This window comes from Suncus etruscus, chromosome 9, assembly GCF_024139225.1.
Source record: "Suncus etruscus isolate mSunEtr1 chromosome 9, mSunEtr1.pri.cur, whole genome shotgun sequence".
NCBI classification, from domain to species: Eukaryota; Metazoa; Chordata; class Mammalia; order Eulipotyphla; family Soricidae; genus Suncus; species Suncus etruscus.
The window spans coordinates 57,773,724-57,795,066 of NC_064856.1; the positions used below are offsets into that span (position 1 = coordinate 57,773,724).

A 21,343-nucleotide genomic window follows, 5' to 3' on the forward strand; every position below is an offset into this window, starting at 1 on the left:
GTCCTCACTTCTATTCCAGCCAAGCGAGACTGAGCTCTTTCACATTACTAGTTGTCCTTGCTGCAAGAAATAGCTCAGGGTCAACCACTTTACAGCCAAATGTTTGCACAATCTGATACGTATTCATTCACCCAAGCCAGAGCAATAGTACAGCAGGTAGGGCATTTGCCTTGCACATGGCTGACACAGGTTTGATCCTGTGTCAAACACAGGTTTGCCCACCAGGAGTAATTTCTGAGTTCAAAGCTAGGAATAACATCACTTGGTGTGACCCAAAACAAAAATACCCCCTAAAAACCAAACAGAAACCAAATTCATTCATTTACACCATGTGTTATTTATATTAATAGGGAGCGCTGGAGGGATCATGGAGCAGGCAACTTGTCTGGATGTAAAAGAACTAACTTACTTTCCCACCTCTGCATATCCTAGACTTCAATGGTGAACCTCTGGCACGTGTGCTAGCAGTGGCATGGGAAGGCCTTGCAGCTGGCACGAGGGAAGGAGGTCCGAAATTAAGATATGTGGCGCATGGCCGGAGGCAAGTGTGCTGGTGTCTGCTTTGCAGCTCATCTGGCAACAGGGCCGGACTGGCCATTGAGAGGACCGGGCATTGTGCAGAAGTTTGGGCACTCGGGCTCAACAGGTTAGCCATCACTACAGGACAATATTTTAATTTATTGTAAAACAAAACATTGTATAATACTGTATTTTTATTTTCTTACCTATAAAGTGGGAATTATGATATGAGCTCTCCAAAAATCCAAAAGATGTTGTGAGGTTCAAATGTACAATGGGTGTGACAGGAATTTAATAAGCAAAGACTTCTTCGTGGATCTGTCATTTTTTTCATGTTGGGTGAGTTGGTTTCCAGAAAGCAAAGACTTGTGACTTTAGGATCATGACCACTCACAGGGTGCCAGAAGCCCTTGACATCTGCCTCTCATCTCTCCATAAGTGCATCATTTTTCCAGACAAGAGACTACTTTGGAGCACTAAGGGTAGGTGAAAATGTGAGCATTTCCTTAGAGGGTTAAGGCTCTCAACATGTCATGGGGAACCTGTCATCATTAGAAAGCCTCAAGAGTCTGAAACCTACATTTGTTATGGGAAGCTGGAAACTTTGCCTTTTCTGTATAAATATTTTTAGGGTTTATTAGAAACAGTGGTGCTCAAGGCTTACTCTTGCTTCTGTGCTTAGGGTTCACTCCTGGAGGTATTTAGGGGAACATAAACAGTGCTGGAATTTAGACTAGGAGGGCTCACATGCAACTCTTGTGCTTTTAATCCTGTACTATCCCTCTGGCCCTGCCCTGTATGAAATAACTTTTTTATTCTTGCCTGTTTACCTGTGAAGATCAGGATGCAAAGACAAATGAAGTGCAGAAAAGAGATTTAGAGGTGCATTATCTCACTCTTCAAACTATTAGTGGTTATGAGCTCTCAGAGAAAAAGCCAGTAGTTAATAGGGCTAAGGGGTAAACTGACCTCTGCATGGCCTGAGGAAAATCCAGGGATTATGGAAACCAGGGGATCCCCAAAAGACAAATAATGCCTCTTTTTTCTTTTATCTTTATGCTAACAAGGTATAGCTATGGGCTAAACATTAGGGGTCTGAGAAGAAATCAGATAGTGTTAGCCTAGTAAAGCATGCCTTGGGAGCAGACTCAAAGGTTCCTAAAAAGTGGGAAGAAGAGGACTTCAAGATATGGCATAATTTCCAATGAAAACAGGGATAAGAGTCAAAGGGCATCAGTAACCTAAAGTTGGAAAATATTAGTCTTTATACATTAAAACAACATCTAAAACACAGCATAAAATTATATGTTTCAAATAAAAATTATCATATAATTATTCATGTATTAATGTATATGTTATGCAAATTTTAATGCATGCACATATCTTTTTATATATGTTGTCATATATTGCTATGATATAGACACATAATTATATACCCTTTATAATTATATAACATTACATTGTGTAATGCTAGATATTAATTGTATATTGTATATTTATTTGTTTTATTTTATTAAATATAATTATATTAATTCCATTACATATAATTGTATACTACTTATATATAAAATAATGGCCATTTATTTTCTATTTTTGTGGAGGAATACATGGTGAAGTTCAGGGGACTTTATGGAGTGCTGGGGATCAAACCCAGTTGTCCACATGCAAGGCAAGTGTTGTACTATTTCTCTGATTCCAAGAGATCACTCTTTTCTTTCTTTTTTTTTCTGTTTGACCATTTTATTTCTTACTTTGTACGTTTTTTTTTCATAATATATAATGTTATAATATACTTTAAAATATATATACATATATAAAATATATGTCCCTATATAATGTCAACAATGAACTTACGTTATAATCTTTCAGTAACTTATCAATAAGCCTTTTAGAAAAGATAATTATAGCCCAATTAAAAATGTGGCTGTTGGGCTGGAGAGATAGCATGGAGGTAAGGCATTTGCATTGCATGCAGAAGGACGGTGGTTCGAATCCTGGCATCCCATATGGTCCCCCGAGTCTGCAAGGAGAGAATTCTGAGCATAGAGCCAGGAGTAATCCCTGAGCACTGCCAGGTGTGACCCAAAAACTAAAAAAAAAATTTTTTTGGCTGTCACTGGGGCTGGAGTGGGGGCACAGTGGTAGGGCATTTTCCTTGCATGTGGCTGACCCAGGATGAACCTTGGTTCGATCATCTTTTTTTTTTCTGTTCATTTCCTTTTTCTTTTTTTTTAATTTATTTAAACACCTTAATTACATACATGATTGTGTTTGGGTTTCAGTCATGTAAAGAACACCACCCATCACCAGTGCAACATTCCCATCACCAATGTCCCAAGTCTCCCTTCGCCCCACCCGACCCCCGCCTGTACTCTAGACAGGCTCTCCATTTTCCTCATACATTCTCATTATTAGGACAGTTCAAAATGTAGTTATTTCCCTAACTAAACTCATCACTCTTTGTGGTGAGCTTCCTGAGGTGAGCTGGAACTTCCAGCTCTTTTCTCTTTTGTGTCTGAAAATTATTATTACAAGGGTGTCTTTCATTTTTCTTAAAACCCATAGATGAGTGAGACCATTTTGTATTTTTCTCTCTCTCTCTGACTTATTTCACTCAGCATACACTCTTTTCAATGACCCAGTTGGTTTTTCTGTCTTGCTGACCCCAGATAAGCAAGCAGATCTGAAGATAAGGTGAGAGTAAGGAAGGCTTGGCATAGTTTTCTGCATCTGGAGAACTCTGAGCAGAAGGTCTAGCAGTGGTATGAATTTACTAGATGAAGGACACATCAACATACATGGAGGTGCCTACTTGCAGCCCCTTACATCCTGGGCATCTGTTCATTAAACAAAGGGCCCAGACTTGGAAGTTCCAGGACCACGGAGAGCTCCCCACAGACCAGAAGACTTGCCCTGCTTTCCTCCTTTCCTGGTCTGTTTTTAACCCTGGACCTGCACTGAGAAGTTTTGCTTGTTATTGTTTTTGTTTGTTTTTGTTTTTGTCTGGTTTGGAACCATAATTGGTAGTGTGCAGAGTTTATTCCTGGGTCTGTGCTCAGGAATCACTCCTGGTGGACTCAGGAGATCATCTATAATCATTTATAATCATATATAATGCTGGGATCAAACCAAAGCTGGCCGTGTGCAAGGTAAGCACTTTGCTTACTGTATCATTGCTCTGGCCACATTGTACTGGGAAGTTTTACAGTACTGAGGCCTCAGAGAGTTTCTGTAAACAACTTCATAGTTGTTTCCTATTTCTCTCCTTAACACTCTCCAATCTGTCTCCTTTAGACTTAGCCCTCCTGGAGAGACAACAGCCTTTTGTTGCTGTTTTCTCAGCTGTCTTGAAAGGCTTCTATAAGGAGCCACTGCCTGCATAGGGCTGGGTGGACACAAAGGAGCAGCTTCTGCATATGGGAAGTCCCTGGTAATTAGTCTGAATAGGGAAGGCAGGACCACTTATTCATTGAAGGGAAATGGGATTCAAAAACCATTTTAAGGACTGTCTGAGTTCTAGGATGGCCTGTCATGGGGCCTCTGAGGAACTGGTAATTAGCTCTCATCTCTAATGAAAGCAGGGGTGGGGTGACTTAATGAACAGAGATGAGCTTTCATGAGGTCCTAAATAAAAAGAGAGGGCTGTAGTGAAGAACAGGTGGGGCCAGCTGCCACTATCTAGAGGGCATGGGAAGTTAGAGAAGGGGACCCAGAGTGCTCTGAGTTCATCCCAACCTCATTCTGTGCAAAAATCCCTCTTACTCTTTTGCTATGAGAGGTGCTATAGGGGGCCTGGTACTTCTGGTCTGGGAGTGGGGCCACAGTACTGCATGGAGGCACATAGAAAAACCAGGATCTTGGTATTATAAACCCTTTCTTCAAAGGTGCCTAAAGGAGCATACTGTTGGCAGTAGATAGGAGCCCCCATACCCAAGTTCTGCAATGCAGAAGCCACCTCCCTCGATCCCTTTGTGGATCAGCGACTGAGAAGGTATTTTCAGAGAAGGGGGGATAAGCCTATACCCTGTTCACCAGAACTACAAGTCAAGCTTAAGGTAGTGATGTTGAAGAAGAATGAAGTAAGTGAGTGGGTCATACCAGCCACCATCCCATGCTACACCAGGCATCATTGATTCATGTTTTCACAGTGAACCATCTTTCTGCCTAGAAAACTTGTCATGTGATGTTGGAGGAAAAACTAGTGTCTGTCTATTCTTACTGCATCGTCCATGGCAGGTGATCATTTCAGAACAAGTGAGCTAGCATTCCAAGAAGCCATGAAACCAACTAATGTGTGGTATTTGGGGGTGGGGGCCATTTGTGGGGGTATAAAGATGGCACAGCCAAGAACCCAAGATAAATTATCTTGGTCTCTTAAAGAATAACATATCATATTAATCTGGAAAACTCAGGGTGAAGAGCTCAGCACAGGTTTATGGGCTCAGCAGCACCTCTCACCTCCCTCCTGTGGGCAGGGGCAGAAGCCTCGGCTGGAAAGCAAGTCCCAGGCACCAGGGCAGGCAACATCCCAGACAACTTCCAACCTGCACACAGGAGATCTGGTTTCCTTCCACCCCAAGAAGGCTTCTTAAGCCCCTGGGCCATCATTTTTACTTTCTGATTCTCAATTTTCCTACCATGAGCTCATTGGGTAAGATGGGCAGGAAAAGGGGGTGGGAAGGAAAAAAAGCTCATTCCTTCTCTTTTTCTTCTCTCTAATGGACATTTCCCAGCCACAGGTTCTAGTGAGTTCAGGTGGGCTAAACCTGAGACTGAGTGGCTAGCTGAAGAGTGTGGGGGAAAGAGAAATATGAAACTATTCTAGAATGATGCCAGCCCCTTTCTCTTCTCTCTTTCCTCTTTAATTTATCCTTTCAATTCTTCCATGCTCCTTCACTCCCTCCTTCTCTGTTTCTCTCTTTCTCAGCTTCTCTCACATCCCTAGTGGGTGCTAACAGAGTCAGGAAGAGTGCCTGAGCCAATGTGAGGTATCTCTTAATGTCTGGTTAGGAGAGATTCGACATTCCGCAGTTTAGGAAGACACACAGAACAGTAAGTATGGCCTTAAACCTATCTCAGTTCCTCAGATCCTTTAGGCCATGGAAGCCCCTGGAATCCCTTCAAGGACTCCCCACTCAGCTTACAGAAAAAAAACGAAAAGTAGATTGAGTCTCTGACAGACTGCTGAACCATTTTCCCTCTGGTATCAGGTTGTGTTCTAGTGTGGTTCCAGATTGTGGGGCTCACACCTTGCCAGGAGAGGCTCTAGTCAGGCTCAGCCAACACCAGTGAGACCATCTGTGGTGTGCCTGTTGGCTTTTTGCTCAGATCATGTGAACTTGGAGAATCAGGGTTTAGTGCACCCACTAGAAGCTTGGTCATGTATGTGCACCCTTAGGGTCTGGAAAGAGAAACAGGGAACCAAGCTAGTCAGAGAAATCCCACCAGCTCACATAAAGGAGATGGCCCAGAAGAAAACCACTGTGGAGTTCAAATTCAGATTTTCCTAGGAAAAAGGCATTTATAAAAGCTTGTTCTCTCTGAGTTGCCATATTTCAGGCTTTCGGGGGTATGAGCCATCCTCTCCTCTCCTCTATCCATGCTTTCAGTCACATCCTTCTTGCCTCTGCCCCATAACCATAATGGATGCTGGAGGCAGCCTGTCCACCATGAGACTCTAAAGGGATCTCAAGGATGGAAGCCATGGCCAAGGAATGCTAGTAAGCATCTTCCTGTGACAAGAAGTGGCTTCAGGTGGTATAAGGACAAAATTTTGGAGCAGAAAGAGGTTTAACAAGAAACTTTCCCACAACTCTGGGCACAGAAGAGTGAGTTGGGCCAGTGTTGGAACTATAGAGACTTGAGGGATAAGAATAACAGGGCGGTGGGAAGGGCAAGGGCTGCTGGGTTGGGACAGATCCCCAAGTAGGAAGGCTATTGCTAGGTAAAAGAGCCAGTGGGAGGAATCTGAAAAATAATCTACCCTGAAGTACTCCAATTTTGAGGCAACAACTAAGTTTTGGGGATGGAATCCCCACCTTTCTGGGGATAAGATAGTATAGGGCCAGAGACATTGTACAGAGATTAAGGCACTACCCTTGCAATTAACTAACTCCATTTTAATCCCCAACACCTTCAAGCACCACCAAGAGTAATTTCTAAGCACAGAACCAGGAGTAGAAGTGGAAAGCCTGTCTAGAGTACAGGTGGGGGTGGGGTGGGGAAGAGGGAGATTTAGGACATTGGTGGTGGGAATGTTGCACTGGTGAAGGGAGGTGTTCTTTACATGAAACCCAACTACAATCTTATTTGTAACCAAGGTGTTTAAATAAAGATATTAATAAAAAATAATCCTGAGCACCACTGAGTGTTGCTCAACCCTCTCCCCTAAGAAAAGGCAAAGACTGTATAAAAGCCTCCCAGTGATAGATCAATTTTGCTCTTGAAGTTCTGATTCACTCACTATTGGGGGTGGGGTTAGGTGTGGTGTGTGTGTGCTTGTTTGTTTGTGTGTGTGTGTGTGTGTGCACTTATGTGTGTGTTTGGGTATATTTTCAAGATAAACCAGCATTTTTTAGGGATCCACGGTACTTCTTGGTACAGATCAAGTATTTCTGTGGGTTATTCATTTTAACCCATTCTTAGAGTGCTGTTGTTTTAGGGGTAAACTGTAGTTCAGTACCAACTTTTTCATGACAGTATGCTCTCTTTGCAGTGAGATATCAGCAGTAATTTTATGGGGATTCAGCCAACCAGTGCTCCTGCATGACTTGGGATGGGGACAGTATTCCTGGGCACTCAGGAGAAAGGAGAGCACCTCTGTGAGAGCTCAGTGGGCCCCACAGCAGTGGAAAGATCTGCACCAAACTAAATAGACTGTGACTGACCAGCTCCAGCTCTAGGCCAAAAAGAATAGGTGCCCTGTTCCATGGGTTCCAAACCCCTTGCTTGGGCATGTCTGGAATTGGGTCACCAAGAAGGGCAAATGGATAGATAGGGTCACTGGATTAATTGGGGGAAGGAGGGAATTGTGCACCTCACGGTGCCCAATGCCTAACACAGTCCTGTAGCTCATATACCGCAGGCTGAGGCTTGAGCTGTTAGAGCCTTGAATGATGGGAATGCACTGTTCTCTAGTTCACCTGAATTTCAACTTCCTGTGGTGCTGCAGCCTCATGAAGAACCAGACTAGAACCGGCCAGGCCCTCCATTAGTCATTTTCCCTACACAGTACCTTGGAGACAGAGGTAAGCTTTCTTGGTGTCACCTCTAGTGTTTGTGAATCCTCTCCAGAAGGTAATCCCCATCATCCACCCAGAGTTAGCCCCATCCTACCCCACCCCAGGTATGCCCCTCCCAGGTATGCTGTTACTGAGAGAGCAGTATGGACTTTTCTCTGCCCCTCAAGCTCTCCAATTGCTTTCACGAGCATTGAGAAAAGCCTGTACAAACTGGAGTAGTTGAAGGAAGGAGTGTCTTCTCTAGATAGGACAGTGTCTGTAGAGTGTATGTCAGCACAGCCATTCACAGTGTAAATCTGAACTTCCAGATTCCCAGGGAAATAAGTGCTTCCCTCTCTCTGGATGTGGCTACAGCAATAGCAGGACCAGGAGCAGGACCAGGATGCTCCACAACCCAAAGCAGGGAAATCCTGAGGCATGGTGTGGGTTGGGTCAGATGGGGCTGACCCATCTCTAGGGGGCTTTAAAAGCCCGGCTGCTGACTCTGAGTCTATCTCCTTGTGAGAGAATTAATTGTTGTGCAACCTAGAGGAGTGAGACAAGTTAATTACATAATTACTACAAAATGACATGTTCTTTCACAGCTGCAATATGGTAGCTCTGTTGGAAACAATTGTAATTGCCCAGAAACTGCATTCAAGTGGCTCCATTCTCTCCCCACAACCATTCAATTAACTTGGATTATAACTTTATATACAGAAAACTCTGAGGTTAGAGTACGGGGACAAGCCATAACCTTTTTAGACCCGATAGCTAGGGTGAGTCTAACATGATGGCTGTTGCTGCAATGCAGGAAAAGTATTTTCTTTCTCTAGTTTAGAAGACTCCTTATTCTGGACTCCAGCCCTCTTCACTCAAATCTCTTATGGCCACATATAGCAACGGCCGTAGTTTCAGTCCTGTCACCCCAGGCCCCTCAGCAATGTCCGCTGAGGCTGGACCTCAGGATCTTTGCCCCTCTTCTGCACACAGAAGGTAGAAAACACAGAATTGATTATTCTTACTTTCAAGATTTACTTAAGCAATTCCCATAGACAAAACCCCAATATGGAGAAACAGCCCCCTCCAAAAGCCCATAGAGAAAATGAAGGTACAGGTCTGGGACAAGGTGATTTGAGGCCCCAGCACTGCCCAAATAGGCAGCTGCTTCCCAGCATAGGTGCAGAAAAAGTTTAACACAGGGACACAGTCTATCAGCCTGAGATTCTGTGAGACCAGGACAGACCAATCTCCAAGTGAGGAATGTCTGGCCATGCGTTCTTCTCTGTGCAGGTTCTGGGCACAGAAAGCCTTCCCTCTTCTCTGAATCCCTTCACGATGCTATTTCTGTTGCAGTTCTGTGTTAGGTGCACTAGTTATAGTCAAGAAAAAAAGAAGCTTGACTGGGTGAGTAGTACACAGTCTGGGAAGGAAGAAATGCTGTGATCTACATGTCTGTCTTTCCATTCATCTCCTATGTACCTTCATCTGCCTGTGTGTAAAGTGTATGTGTGTCTGACGCTCAGAGTATCACAAGGGGTCCTGTGTCCATAGGAGGAACCTGGTCTGGCTGAGGTCTACTTGCCATGCTCCAGATGCTCTGGCTTACTTTCTTCTTGACTTTCTTCTCCTCAAGGGCTGGCTCTGAGCATGATTCCTCCATCCTGCAATTTGCAGTGCATGGGTGGGCATAGGGGGTTCAGTGTATAAAAGGAATGAACAGATGCTTCCCACCTGCATAGACTCAGGCTCAGGGAAACAGGACAGAGAGCAGAGATCCAGGCTCTGGGGAATGCAGAGACAGTTAATGCTATTTGTAATTCCAAGAGGGCCGAGAGGATGAAGGGTATGGCTCCCTTGAGCCTACTGTAGAGATCTGTGCTGGGCAGTTGGGAGTGGCACAATGAGAATCTGCCACATAGAAGCCCAGGAAAGGAAAGTCTTAGCTGGGTTCTCTTGGGGGTCTGCTAAGGTACAATGCATAGACTTTGCCAAGGAAGAAACCCCATTTTCTGCCCCTGTTAGGGGTACTGGGAACTGTTTCCTTACCTGCAGTATCTCCCCTCTGCAATGGCACCCACTGGACTCATTCCATTCCCCAAAGCAGAGGAGAGAACCAGATATCACTTCTAAGCAGCAGGCAGAGCCAAGGGTCAATGTCAGACATGTGATCAATGCAGAGTGACCTCCCCGGAAACATTCATAAGTTTAATCCACGCCAGTAATAAAATCGCATTACATTTCTCATAAAATAAATGTTCCCATTTATATACAGAAGACAGACTGTACAGGCCCAGCCCCAGGAGGGATCACACAGCAGTGAGGAGCGCAACCTCCCATCCAGGACACACGAGTGCAGACACGGCAGAGCAGCTGGCTGGCCAGGCGGGTAGGCAGACAGACAGACACATGGGCCTGGAGGCCAGACACTTGGCGTTACTGAACTTGGGGCTCAAAGGTGCCATTGAGCTGCCCCTCCTCATAGTCCATCTGACACAAGATCATGTTGTTCTTCAGGAAGAATTTGTCTCCCACACAAAACCTGGAGAGAGAGAACAAGAAAAAGAGAGAATGAGGGCAAGTGAGCAACAGAGAGAGAGAGAGAGAGGTGAAAGAGGCCATAAAGGCTTCCAGTATAGAACAGAGGCCAGCACCAGCCCAGCTCAGGAGGTGGACATGAAGGAAGGTTGGTTCTGGGAAACTCCTTGAACTTCTCAGAACAGATTCCCCAAGTTCCCATAGCAAACGTGGTCACATAGTCAGTCCAGCCTCTGATCATACCCTGCCCCTGGGGTTGTAGGAGGGACAGACAGGTGCCCCAGTTATCACACCACATTTTCCAGGTCACACTGAGGCTGGTGGGGCTACTGTGGGGCTGTAGAAATGAAGCACCTACTGTAGGCATGGAGAGGAAGGCTGTGCAGATCAGTGCTTCCAGCCCTCTATTCTGTCCCAGAGATAGCACAAACTCACTAAAGGCCTTCTCTGAACTGAGCCTGGATTTCCTAGCACCCTTCCAAGAGATGAGTAAATGCTACCTTCTTTACCTTCTGATTTTTCCCCTAAAGGCCCAGCTTTGTCCTCTCCCCTATCTCTATGTTTTCCTCCTCGAGTTTTAAAGGAGCTTGGGCCAAGAGCTTGCCTTGCATGTGACTGTCCCAGGACCAATTCCCAGCACCCAATGTAGTTCTCTGAGTCTTCCAGGATTATCATTGAGCATAAAGTCAAGTAAACCCTGAGGATTGCCAGGTGTGGCCTCCACGAATAAAATGTGTTGGCAAGTCCATGCTCAGCAAAATAAATCAACCTCAACAAAACAAAAACAAACAAACAAAAAATCTGAAAAGCACCACAGCAATAAAGACAACAACCGAACACTAACCACAGTCCCAAAAATAAAAACGAATCAAAGCACAGAAAAAAAAAAAAAGAAAGAAAAAGAAATGAAAAAAAAAAAAAAAAGAACAAGCAACAACAATTACAAAGAAAATTAGTTTGTGCTATTTTTTTTTTTTTTGCAAAGGCACAGTAAAAATTGAAGAGCTAATATTAGAAAGGGAATTTCCCCTGGCCTAAGAGATACAGGGTTTCTCCACCCTTGAAGTATACTGTCATGGGAATAACTACAGGCTCTGTACATGCTCTTTTACTCTCCCCTAGGTCCTTTTGTGATGTCTGGAAGTTTTCTGCTCCATCGTGGATGATAAAATCAGGCCTCTGTAGCTAGTGATCTTAGTATTTGCGTTGTCCTTCCTTTTTCTTTTCTTTCCTTAAACTGATTTTTATAGTCTCTAGAAGGACTCCTCCAGTTTTTTGCTTGTTTTAATTTTTTCCCTCCCATTTTTTCTTTCCTCCAAACAGAACAACATAACTTTAACCATCTTGCTTTGCCTCACAAATTGAGGGGGAAATAATGGAGGGTACCAAGACCAAACAGTTGTATGAACATTGAGTAGAAATAAAAAAAATTATCAGACTTAAACACCAACTACAAAGCCAGTGACAACAGAATCAATACTCAATCTACAACAAGCTAGACACAGAGGAGACCACTTATACTAGCAGCCCAGGGGGCAAAGGAGGGGGATATGGGATGCATGCTGGGAACTGGTGTGAAGAGAGGACAGCATTGGTGGTGAGAATGCCCCTGATTCAATGTCACTATGTACCTAAAATATTACTGTGAAATATTTGTAATCCACTTTGACCAAAATAAAAAGTATTTAAAAACAACAACAAACAAACAAAACCTTCCCCTAAAGCCTTTAGCCTGAACCCTGGGTGCCGGCCTGGTCCCTGCAGATCCCATCACTACCACCAGGTGGCACCACAACTTCATAGAGCCTTTCTAGCCTGGGGTAAGATGTCCAGACTGAGGCCCCACCTAGGGCCAAAGTGCCTTAAATAAACTTCCCTCTGGCTCTCTGTAAAAACTTGTATATGCTCCTTCCTGATCTGGGGGGCTCCTGAAAAAGGGCTACCTTTTGGTAGTAAGCTTTCAGTTAGGAGGATTCTGCCTTATTAGGTATCAGAACCTAACACAAGGCTAGGACACAGAGCAAAGGCCAAAGACCAGAACAGGGCTGAAGTGTTCTCTGGAAATCCCTTCTTGTGCTACCACATACATGTACTTGCATGCAGCACATACATGTCACGTAAACATGCTATGAAGACAGGGCTCTTGTATACACACACACACACGAATTAATGGCAAACATGCCAGTTACATGCAGACATTTGTCCCAACACAGCACAGGAAGCCACAGAACCACAACTGCCTGTGTTCCTCCATAGTAATCCTTCCTTTCTGCACCTATGCTGGGAAGCAGCTGCCTGTTTGAGCAGTGCTGGGGCCTCAAGTCACCAGCCTGTACCTCTGGCCCTTCCCAGCAGGACTGGGCCTGGCTCCACTCTGGCTGTTGGCCTGCTGCTGCTAGCATGACACTCACCTCTGGTTGCACAACTGGCAGGCGAAGCAGTCGAGGTGGTACACATTGTCCCGGGCTCGCATCACCATCTCGAAGGCTGGGATCAGCTTGCTGCAGGCTGCACAATTTCCTGTGGTACCGAAGAGCCTGTGGATGGAAAGGTGCAGAGTGCTCAGGGGCCCCACCATACTGCTGAGTTCAGAGCATGATAGAGCAGAGGTGTGGTTCTGACCCAGAGCTCCATCTCCTGCCATCCTGGCTTTAGCAGCTAGTCCTAGGCAGGCAGGAAAGAATACAGCTGGCAGCATCTAGACTTTTCCAAGAAACCAAATTCCAGAGAAATAAGGATATCTTTCTAGGGATGGGTGTGTAGGGGTCCAGGGGCTGTTATTGTCCACACCTGAGCTGAGCTGGAAAGCTTCACTCTCAAGCTTCCTCTGGGGTCCCAGAAGACTTTGAAGTCATTAGGAAGACCCTGGGTAAGGTCCTGGGCAAAGAATCTAGATTCACAGCCTGAATGTATAGGTTATTTACGGGCCAAGTTCTGTGAGTCTTCATTCAAGTCACCAAGTCTCTCTGGGTCTTGTTAGTCATAAAGAACGTGTGGAAGATCCTTCAAAGACTTTAGAGAAACTTTTGCTCAATTTCAGTCCAGAGTTCATTCAGTGACACCTGATATGTTCTCACTGTTCTATGGATTTTTACAAAGACTAGGTTGCAGATGACTAGGAGGTAGCAATGGGGTAAAGCATTTGCCTCAAATGTCGGAGACTAGATTTGATTCCCTGGACTAAATCTGCACTGCCTGACTTGTGTATTACTAAGAGCCTATGACCTGACCAGGTCCTTCTTCCTTTCCCTACACTTCATTTTTATTTCTTATGGAACATATTGATCTAGACAGTCCAGTTCAGGAGAATTAAACCACACTGAGTCCTAAAAGCAGGCCCAGAACCCCTTTGGCTCCCACAGCTCCCTGATGGATTCCTAGGTTCAGGAACAGCCGCCTGGCTCTGCCACATGCAGCCAACATTCAGCTGGATGTGACTTGTTCCAAGTCACTCAGCCTCCCCCTTGCTACTGGTAGAGCAAGCTTGAGAGTGTCTGGGGCTCAGAGAGGGTGGAAGGCCCTTCTAATCTCTGATTTGTCCAGCTCAAGCTCAGGCACCTTTAGATGAGTTTGGCTCTATTATTCAGTAGTTGAGCTGCCTGGTGGCTCAGATTAAGTCAGACAAAGGCTGGGACCTTTATTTGCCTGCTAAGAGGCCCTTTCTCCCTGGCCAGGCCACAGCCAATAAGCAGAGGCTGTGGAGAGGGCTGATAAGGGGTGGGCATACTGGACTATGTTCTTTGAGAAACTCAAGAAAACCCCTCTATCACCCAGCCATAAGCCCACAGGGCCACAGAACCACCCCGTGGCCTCTGCCAGAGCTGGGGGATAGCTGGCCCCAAAGGCGTGTGGGTGCTGCACTCTGTTGACAAGCCAGTGTGCAAGTGACTGCCCTCTCTAACCCCAAATCCACTACTTCTTCTCAACCTGGTAACTCCAGGTTACCACCAAACACCCCAAACCACCAGAATCATCTTGCCATAAAGGCATGAGCCCTTTCTGAACCTCCTTTCTGGAGTTCTTCATTCTCCTCAGGCCTGTCCAGGCCCTGGGCCATAGCTCCTAAAGCATCAGGGTACAATCAGGGAAATCACAAGCTCCTCTAGGGGATCCCAGGCTGCTAACTCTGCCCCCGAATATGTCCTGACCTGCACACAGGGAGCCCCAACAAGCCTACCCAATTAATTACTGTGATGAACCTTCTTCCTCTCCTCCCCCTGTCACCCTTGCCAAATGCAGATGCTGGGCTTCAGCCAAAGTCCCACTCGCTGCTCCCTCAATGGCTTCTTTCCAGCCATGCTGAGGTCATAAGTGGCCTGAGAAGGGGGAGCAGGAGAGGTGGCCCAGGGATAGGAAGGACCCAGCTTGTGGGAAATAATGGGGGAATGAGAAATGCAGAGTGTAGTGTTAGTCTTCAAAGGTACTGAGGAAACCAGCTCACAACATAGATCCTGGAGTCAGAATGTGGCTCAGCAAAAAAGCATAGACCTGGCATATATGTGACCAGGGTTTGGTTGCTGGCAACACCAGAAAGGTAAAAAGCAAAAACAAAAACAAGAACAACAAAACCCAGGTTTGAAAAATGTATGAGATAAACAATTTCCCCAGGAATAAGCTGCCTGTTGCACTCCCAGGTCACAGACTGTTAATGTCCTAGGCTGGAGGGCCCAAGAGTGTCTGAGCTTCCCCACACCTTGTGGAGGCTCCTCTGAGGGGCCCTCTCCTGGACTCTGAGGTCAGTTGGAGAAGCACTTGGCAAAGGCAGGTGTGGAGCAGAGAATCTTGAGCTAGGCTAGTGGAGTCTGAGGGGTTAAAGGCACAGTTCTGGTGGCCTGGGCTGAGTGGCAGACACTGGACAATCTACATGTCAGTGGCCATTCCTGCAGAGCCAGCCAGGTGTAGGTTTAGTGGTATGTGATGGGGGCAGAAAGGGGTCTCACCTCAGGTAATCACGGCGGCATAGGATGAGGTTGGCCTTGGTGTAGAGGGTGGAGCCCACCTCGCCCAGGCGGCAGTCGCAGCAGGCACACTTGAGGCAGTCCTCGTGCCAGTACTTGTCCAGTGCCTTCAGCAGGTAGCGGTCCTTGATCTTGCGATTGCAGCCAGCACAGCCCTTCTGCTTCCCTTTAGGCTGGACGGAGAGCATTGGCACGCCTGCAGGTGGGGGCACACAGAGATGGGGCTCCTGGCCTTTCAGCACATCTCTCTGCAGGGGGAGCCCCTTACTTGTCTCTACTGCCCTCTCAGATGTGGTCTGAGGACCCCTCTCCCCCCTGTCTGGCTCCTGCTTCTGGAGCTGAATGGCCCTTTCTATCCTCTTGCCCTGGGAAGGTCTCTAGATGCTAGAAGCAGCTGTGGGGCATACACTCAGCCCTTCTCACCCCCAAAAGGATCCTCTTCATCTGACTGTTCCTCATCTCACACCCCCGTGCAGGTGTGTAGATCTGGGAATTCCTCATACAGCCACCATCTTGCTGACTTGTTTCATCAGCCCTCAGGACACAATCTCATAACAGGCTTGGTGGCCATTAGGATTCCAAGTCTTATCTCTACTTTCAAACTTCGCTGCACTGTATATCAACACCTTATGTTAAATACATATCACCACTTAAACCTAAAATGTCAGACTTGATGTAACCATTTCTTCATATATTCATGAAGAGGTGAGAGTTCAAAGTACGATAGTTCTGGGAGGAAGCAGAACTCAGGAGATCCTGGGGAAAAAATCAGGTCCAGCTGAAAAGGGGAGACTCAGTATTTTGTAGGCAGGATGCCTGATGTGATCCATGGCACAGTCTGGTCCCCTGAACACTGCCAGGGAACTACCACCTAAGCACAGAGCCAGGAGTTGCTCCTGGGCTCAAGTGTGGCCCAAAGAAAACCAAGCAAAACGAATCTCTGGATCCCCAGTCTTTTCCTGGGCCTTGGTAATCTACCCATTAGCTAAAATGGCAGCAAGCACAAAGCAGGGCTGTGAGGACCACATCACTATGACACTTCCCATGCACACTGGGCCTGGGGTGCAGACTGGGACACTCATGTGCATAATGGAGAGGGTCCAGGAGAGGAGTCCCAAGGAGAGGCCATACAAGAATGAGGGCAGATGCCACAGAGCCAGGAGTTCAGTAAACTTGGAGCCCTGAAGCCAGGCAGTATGAAGTCATGGCTTGGAGAAAAGAGCAAAGTGGGGGTGTTTCAAGGGGTGAGGGGCTAGGTGGCTATTTCTGGAAGCTCAAGCTGGGGTGGTGGCCCCCTCTGGAGGGAAGAGCTTCTCCCTGGTTTTGCAAGGCCTGAGCCTACCCCTTGCTGGCTCTACCTCTTCAGGAGCCTCCAGCTCTCTCCAGTCCTGGGTCTTTTCCCCTCTGTCCACTCAGCCTGTAGTCCCCAGCACTCTAAGGGGCTACTTCTCTTCCTTCCCCCTTTCTTTTAGGTGTCAGCCTTTGTCAGGCTTTAGGGGAGAGCCAGCTGCATAGGGATCTCCATCTCAGAATATGCAGAGGAAATGCAATGATGTTTCCAGGCAGATGGGCTCATCCTGGGGATGGGGCAACAAAGGCTCAGGCACTCTTCCCTCTCCCAAGAGTGGCCCAGGGGTGGAATATGGCATAAAGGCTGCAGAAGCCTATCTGTGCTCCCTGTTCATCCTCTCTCCTCAGACCTGTAGGGCTTTCTGCAGCCTCATTTCCTTAATGCAGCTCTAAAGGTTAATTGGTCTGAGAGTGATGGGGCTCAGTGTGACTGTGTCCCAGACCTGCCTGTGTCTCCTCTAGCACTGCCCGGTCACAAAGCTCCAAAGAGCTGGAGGAATCAGAGAAGGAAGAGGTGATCCTGAGATCTGGGGGTAGGGGGTTCCTGTGAAGCCCCTTCCAAGACCTGCCCTAGGAGAGGGAGGAGATGAGGCAAATGTGATATGAGGAGAATTGGCTTGTAGGAAGGCCTGGGTGAGCCTGCTGGGAAGCCTCCAGCCCCACAGCTGTAATTATAAATATCAGCCATGCAGGTCAGGTCTCTGTAAAGCCCCTCAAAGTGTCTTCTCTATCCAGGCCCAAATGGGTGAGCAGCAGGTGTGGTTCCTTCCTATTTGCACATCACTCTTACTGGCTGGAGAGGCAGTGGACATAAGTAGCTAAGACCCCTACTCAGGGGATACATCTGAATCCCTGTACCTCAGAGTAAGGGGGATTCAGCACTAGGAGTGTCCACTCTGCTCCATCTTCTGTCACAGGCCACAATGCCAACACTAAAGGGAACCCTGGGGACTCCAACCACAGTGGCCTCAGATTTCCTACCCTGACCCATTTGCCTGTGTCTGGGCTGGTTTGGCTCCCACCAGAATCTATAGGCAGAACCTGGAATCTGCTTCATGGGTCACATAACACTCATAAGAGTTTTGGGACTTTAACCAAACACCAGGTCTAACTGAGGAGTCCTGAGCACTTGTGGAGGGTGGGTAGGAAGGGCTGGCTTGAAATCTCCCTGGAAAGGGCTGGAGTTCTGGCAGAAGTCTGACTTCTCCCTTCTCTGAGGAGCACCCCACTGTCAGCTCTCAGGGAGTTAGTCCCTGAGACATGAAACCCTATAGCAAAGCCCAGGAGATTGCACAGTGGGTAAGGCAGGTAGGGTGCTTGTCTTGCATGTAACTGATGATGGTTTTGTCCCTGGCACCATATACAGTCATCTGAATCCTTTCAGGGGTGATCACTGAGCTCAGAACAAGAGGAAAACCCAAGCATAGCTGGGTGGTGTTGCCACCAAACCAAAAAAAAAAAGCAAAAACAAAACTTCCTGCCTTCCTGTGAAGTGAAATAATCTGGAGGGACATCTATAGACAGAGAGAGAGAGAGAGAAGGAGAGAGAGGAGAGAGAGGAGTGAGAGGAGAGAGAGAAGGAGAGAGAGAAGGAGAGAGAGGAGAGAGAGAGGAGAGAGAGGAGAGAGAGAAGGAAAGAGAGAGAAAGAGAGAGAGAAGGAGAGAGAAGGAGAGAGAGGAGAGAAAAGGAAAGAGAAGGAGAGAGAGGGGGGAGAGAGAAGGAGAGAGAGGAGAGAGGAGAGAGAAGGAGAGAGAGAAGAAAAGAGAGAAAGAGAGAGAAAGAGAGAGAGGAGAGAGAAGGAGAGAGAGAGAGAAGGAGAGAGAGAGAGAGAGAGAGAGAGAGAGAGAGAGAGAGAGAGAGAGAGAGAGAGAGAGAGAGAGAGAGAGAGAGAATGTGTGTGTTTAAAGGTCTGGAATTCTCCTCCAGCCCTGATTTCCCAGCCTACAGCTAGCAAGCCCTGAAGATACCTCTTCCCCCCACCCCCTTTCATCCTTTCCTGCCCGGCTGGGGGAGCTGAGCCTCGGGCCATGCACTTTCCATTAAGGAGATAGCATCCCCTTGCTAAAGTCCATTTGGGATCCATTTTAGTGTTATCTAAAAATCAAATCTACATGGTAATCCTTTTAATGTACTTCTGACTTTAGGAAAACACACACACTCACACACACACATCTCTAGCATTGCACTCCTTCAGGACAGGTTTTAAAAATTACTTAGTAATTACTACTCACCCATGAAAACACTGATATTTGACAATGGAGCAGAATTGCACCTGCATACACGTACACTCAGCCAAACATCCTGGGCCACAAGGCAAAGCAGTTCACTCAGTCAGAATGTCCAACCCCCCCCCCCCCAAAAAAAAACACCTCAGGATATTTTGAGGCAATGTTGCAGGGGATGCAGGCACACCCCCTAGCCTGCTCCCCTGAACAATAGGCTAACCATGGCAGGAGCATCTGTCCAGTCTGATTCATACAGTTACCAGACACTTACCCTCAGCTCTTTAATCTAAGGACAGGCCAGACAGCAGGGATGAGGAGGGACTGCCAGAGGTCATCCAGCAATTCCCATATCCTCCCTCCACCTCCACAGGGGTTCCTAGGCAGGGACCTCCACTCCCACCAGAGAAGTCTGTTAGATTCTATTCCCTACCAGGTAGCCTCTAAACTGCTTCTAAACTTTTCTAAACTGCCCAGCTCAACGGTTCCTGGTGCCATTCCTTTGGCCAGCAGGCAAAATCTGGCTGTGGATCCCACCCTCTGCAACTCCTCCAAGGCCCCAGTGTTCATTCTATTCAGTCCCAGCTTACTATGGGATAAGCTCATGGCCCCTGTGACCACCATTGGCTACTCCATCTGGTGATTAAAGCTCCACCCACATAACAGAATATCTTGCTTGACATTGAACCCATTAGGTCCCTGAAGAATTCTGGAATAATGTTGCTTTCCATCCTGAAAATGGATTGTGTATTTGGTCCCAGGACCAAGTTATTCTGTCTAGGACAGTGTGTCTTATCCTGTCCCCCTGACCCCAACCCCAAAAAGTCATTTCTACAGTCACTTTGAGGCTAAGAGCAGGATCAGTCCTTAAAGTCAGAGCTTTCTTTCCAGTCTGGGAATTGTCCCAAGTAGCTAGAAGGTAGTAGTAAATCCCTGCTGTAAATCCCTTCACCTTTCTGACTTACATCTGTAAATAGGGGCATTAAGGGTCTGGCTGGGGAGAATGGAAAAGGTTATTGTGTGTGCCAAGACCCAGCTGAGGACCTGATAGGATTCTTCACAATATACACCCAGCTTCGCCCCTACTTTCACACCTGTTTTCTGTTTCCTTGAACTTTTTATTTTGGCAAAATTCCTAACTTTCTGTCAAGTTTCCAGAAAGGAAAGAATTTCTTTATATCCTCATACAGAGTTTCACCTACCCACAGTAAACCTGGAAACTATCATTGATCCCAATGCTATAATCTATTATATAGACCTCATTCAGATGTCCAGCTCTCCACTCCCGACACAGTGAAACAGAAATTTAAGCTGTAAATCTTATTCAGTTGTCAAGTTGAGTCAACTCAAAACTAGACTTTTATGCATGTTAAGATACTTGTACTTTGGGGCTGGGTAGATAGTTCAAAGGGCTGGAGTCTATACTTGGCATATACAAAACTCAGGAGTTAATGTCCAGTACCATATGGTCCCCTGAGCACTGACAGAGGACACTCCAAAAGAAAACAAAGATATGGATACTTTTTGAATAGCAATTTTTCAAAAGTATCAATTTTGGAAATAATGTGTACCAGCTCATTATTTTATGTAATAGCTTGTAACTTGGACTTATTTGACACTTTCAGACTATATAATTTTTACCTCCTTAGTGGCTCAGTTTCCCTAAGCTGTAAAATGGGTATGAAAATAGTACTCATGCAAGATCAAGGAGATAGTTAACAAGGGTCTCTAGTCCTTGCTTTGCATGTATCCAGCCCAGTTTGCAGGGTTCCCTGAGTATCAACAGAAGTGATTGCTTGGTGCAAGAGAGATGGCATGGAGGTAGCATGTTTGTCTTGAATGCAGAAGGGTGGTGGTTCAAATTCCAGCATCCCATATGGTCCTCTGAGTCTGCCAGGATCGATTTCTGAGTGTAAAGTCAGAACCCCTGAGCGCTGCTGGGTGTAACCCAGAAACCAAAAAAAAAAAAAAAGAAGTGATTCCTAAGCACAGACAGGAATAAATCCTGAACATAGCTAGGTGTGGCCTAAACTCCTCACCTCTCCCTCTCCCTCTCCCCCCCACCCCCGCCAGGAAAGAAAATAGTAGTCATACCCTAAATGACCATGTAAAATAAATGAGTTGAACTATGTGAAGTTGATCTCTGGAAAGTGCTTAGGACTGAGGGGATTGAGCCAAGTCAGCTCTGATGAGCATCAACCCCAATCAGTACATAAGAGGATGACCTGGGTCACTGCTCCATCTCAAATTCCACCAGAGCGATGGGAGATTATCTGAGGACAAACATGTGAATATGCCACAGTGGTGAATGTCACACAGGCACTAGTCAGAGTCCAGAGTAGCCAAAGGATAGTCTAGAAGTGATGGATACTGAGTCAGGCCTCTAAGTCCTACCTGCTGCTTCAGTGACCCATCATGTGACAAGAGGCAGCTTAGAGGAGGACAGCTCAGGCAGGGCCTCTGGCTGCTCTGAGAGCACCTGAATGTTTTACATTATCTCTCTGTGTCTCCACGGCTCCCACACCAGAACCCACC

General features: G+C 46.5%; 1 protein-coding gene across 3 annotated transcripts in view; it reads right to left on the reverse strand.

The window, feature by feature from the left end:
• Window positions 1-9,926: 9,926 nt before the first annotated feature.
• Window positions 9,927-21,343, reverse strand: part of LMO1 (LIM domain only 1) — a 43,326-nt gene continuing 31,909 nt past the window's right edge. For all 3 annotated transcript variants that reach the window (XM_049781098.1, XM_049781095.1, XM_049781097.1), the window contains 3 exons: window positions 15,218-15,431; window positions 12,689-12,814; window positions 9,927-10,281 (listed from right to left, as the gene is read on the reverse strand). In XM_049781098.1, coding sequence (XP_049637055.1) covers window positions 10,176-10,281; window positions 12,689-12,814; window positions 15,218-15,431 — 446 coding nt within the window. In that variant the 3' untranslated portion in view covers window positions 9,927-10,175. The remainder of the gene's footprint in view (window positions 10,282-12,688; window positions 12,815-15,217; window positions 15,432-21,343) is intronic.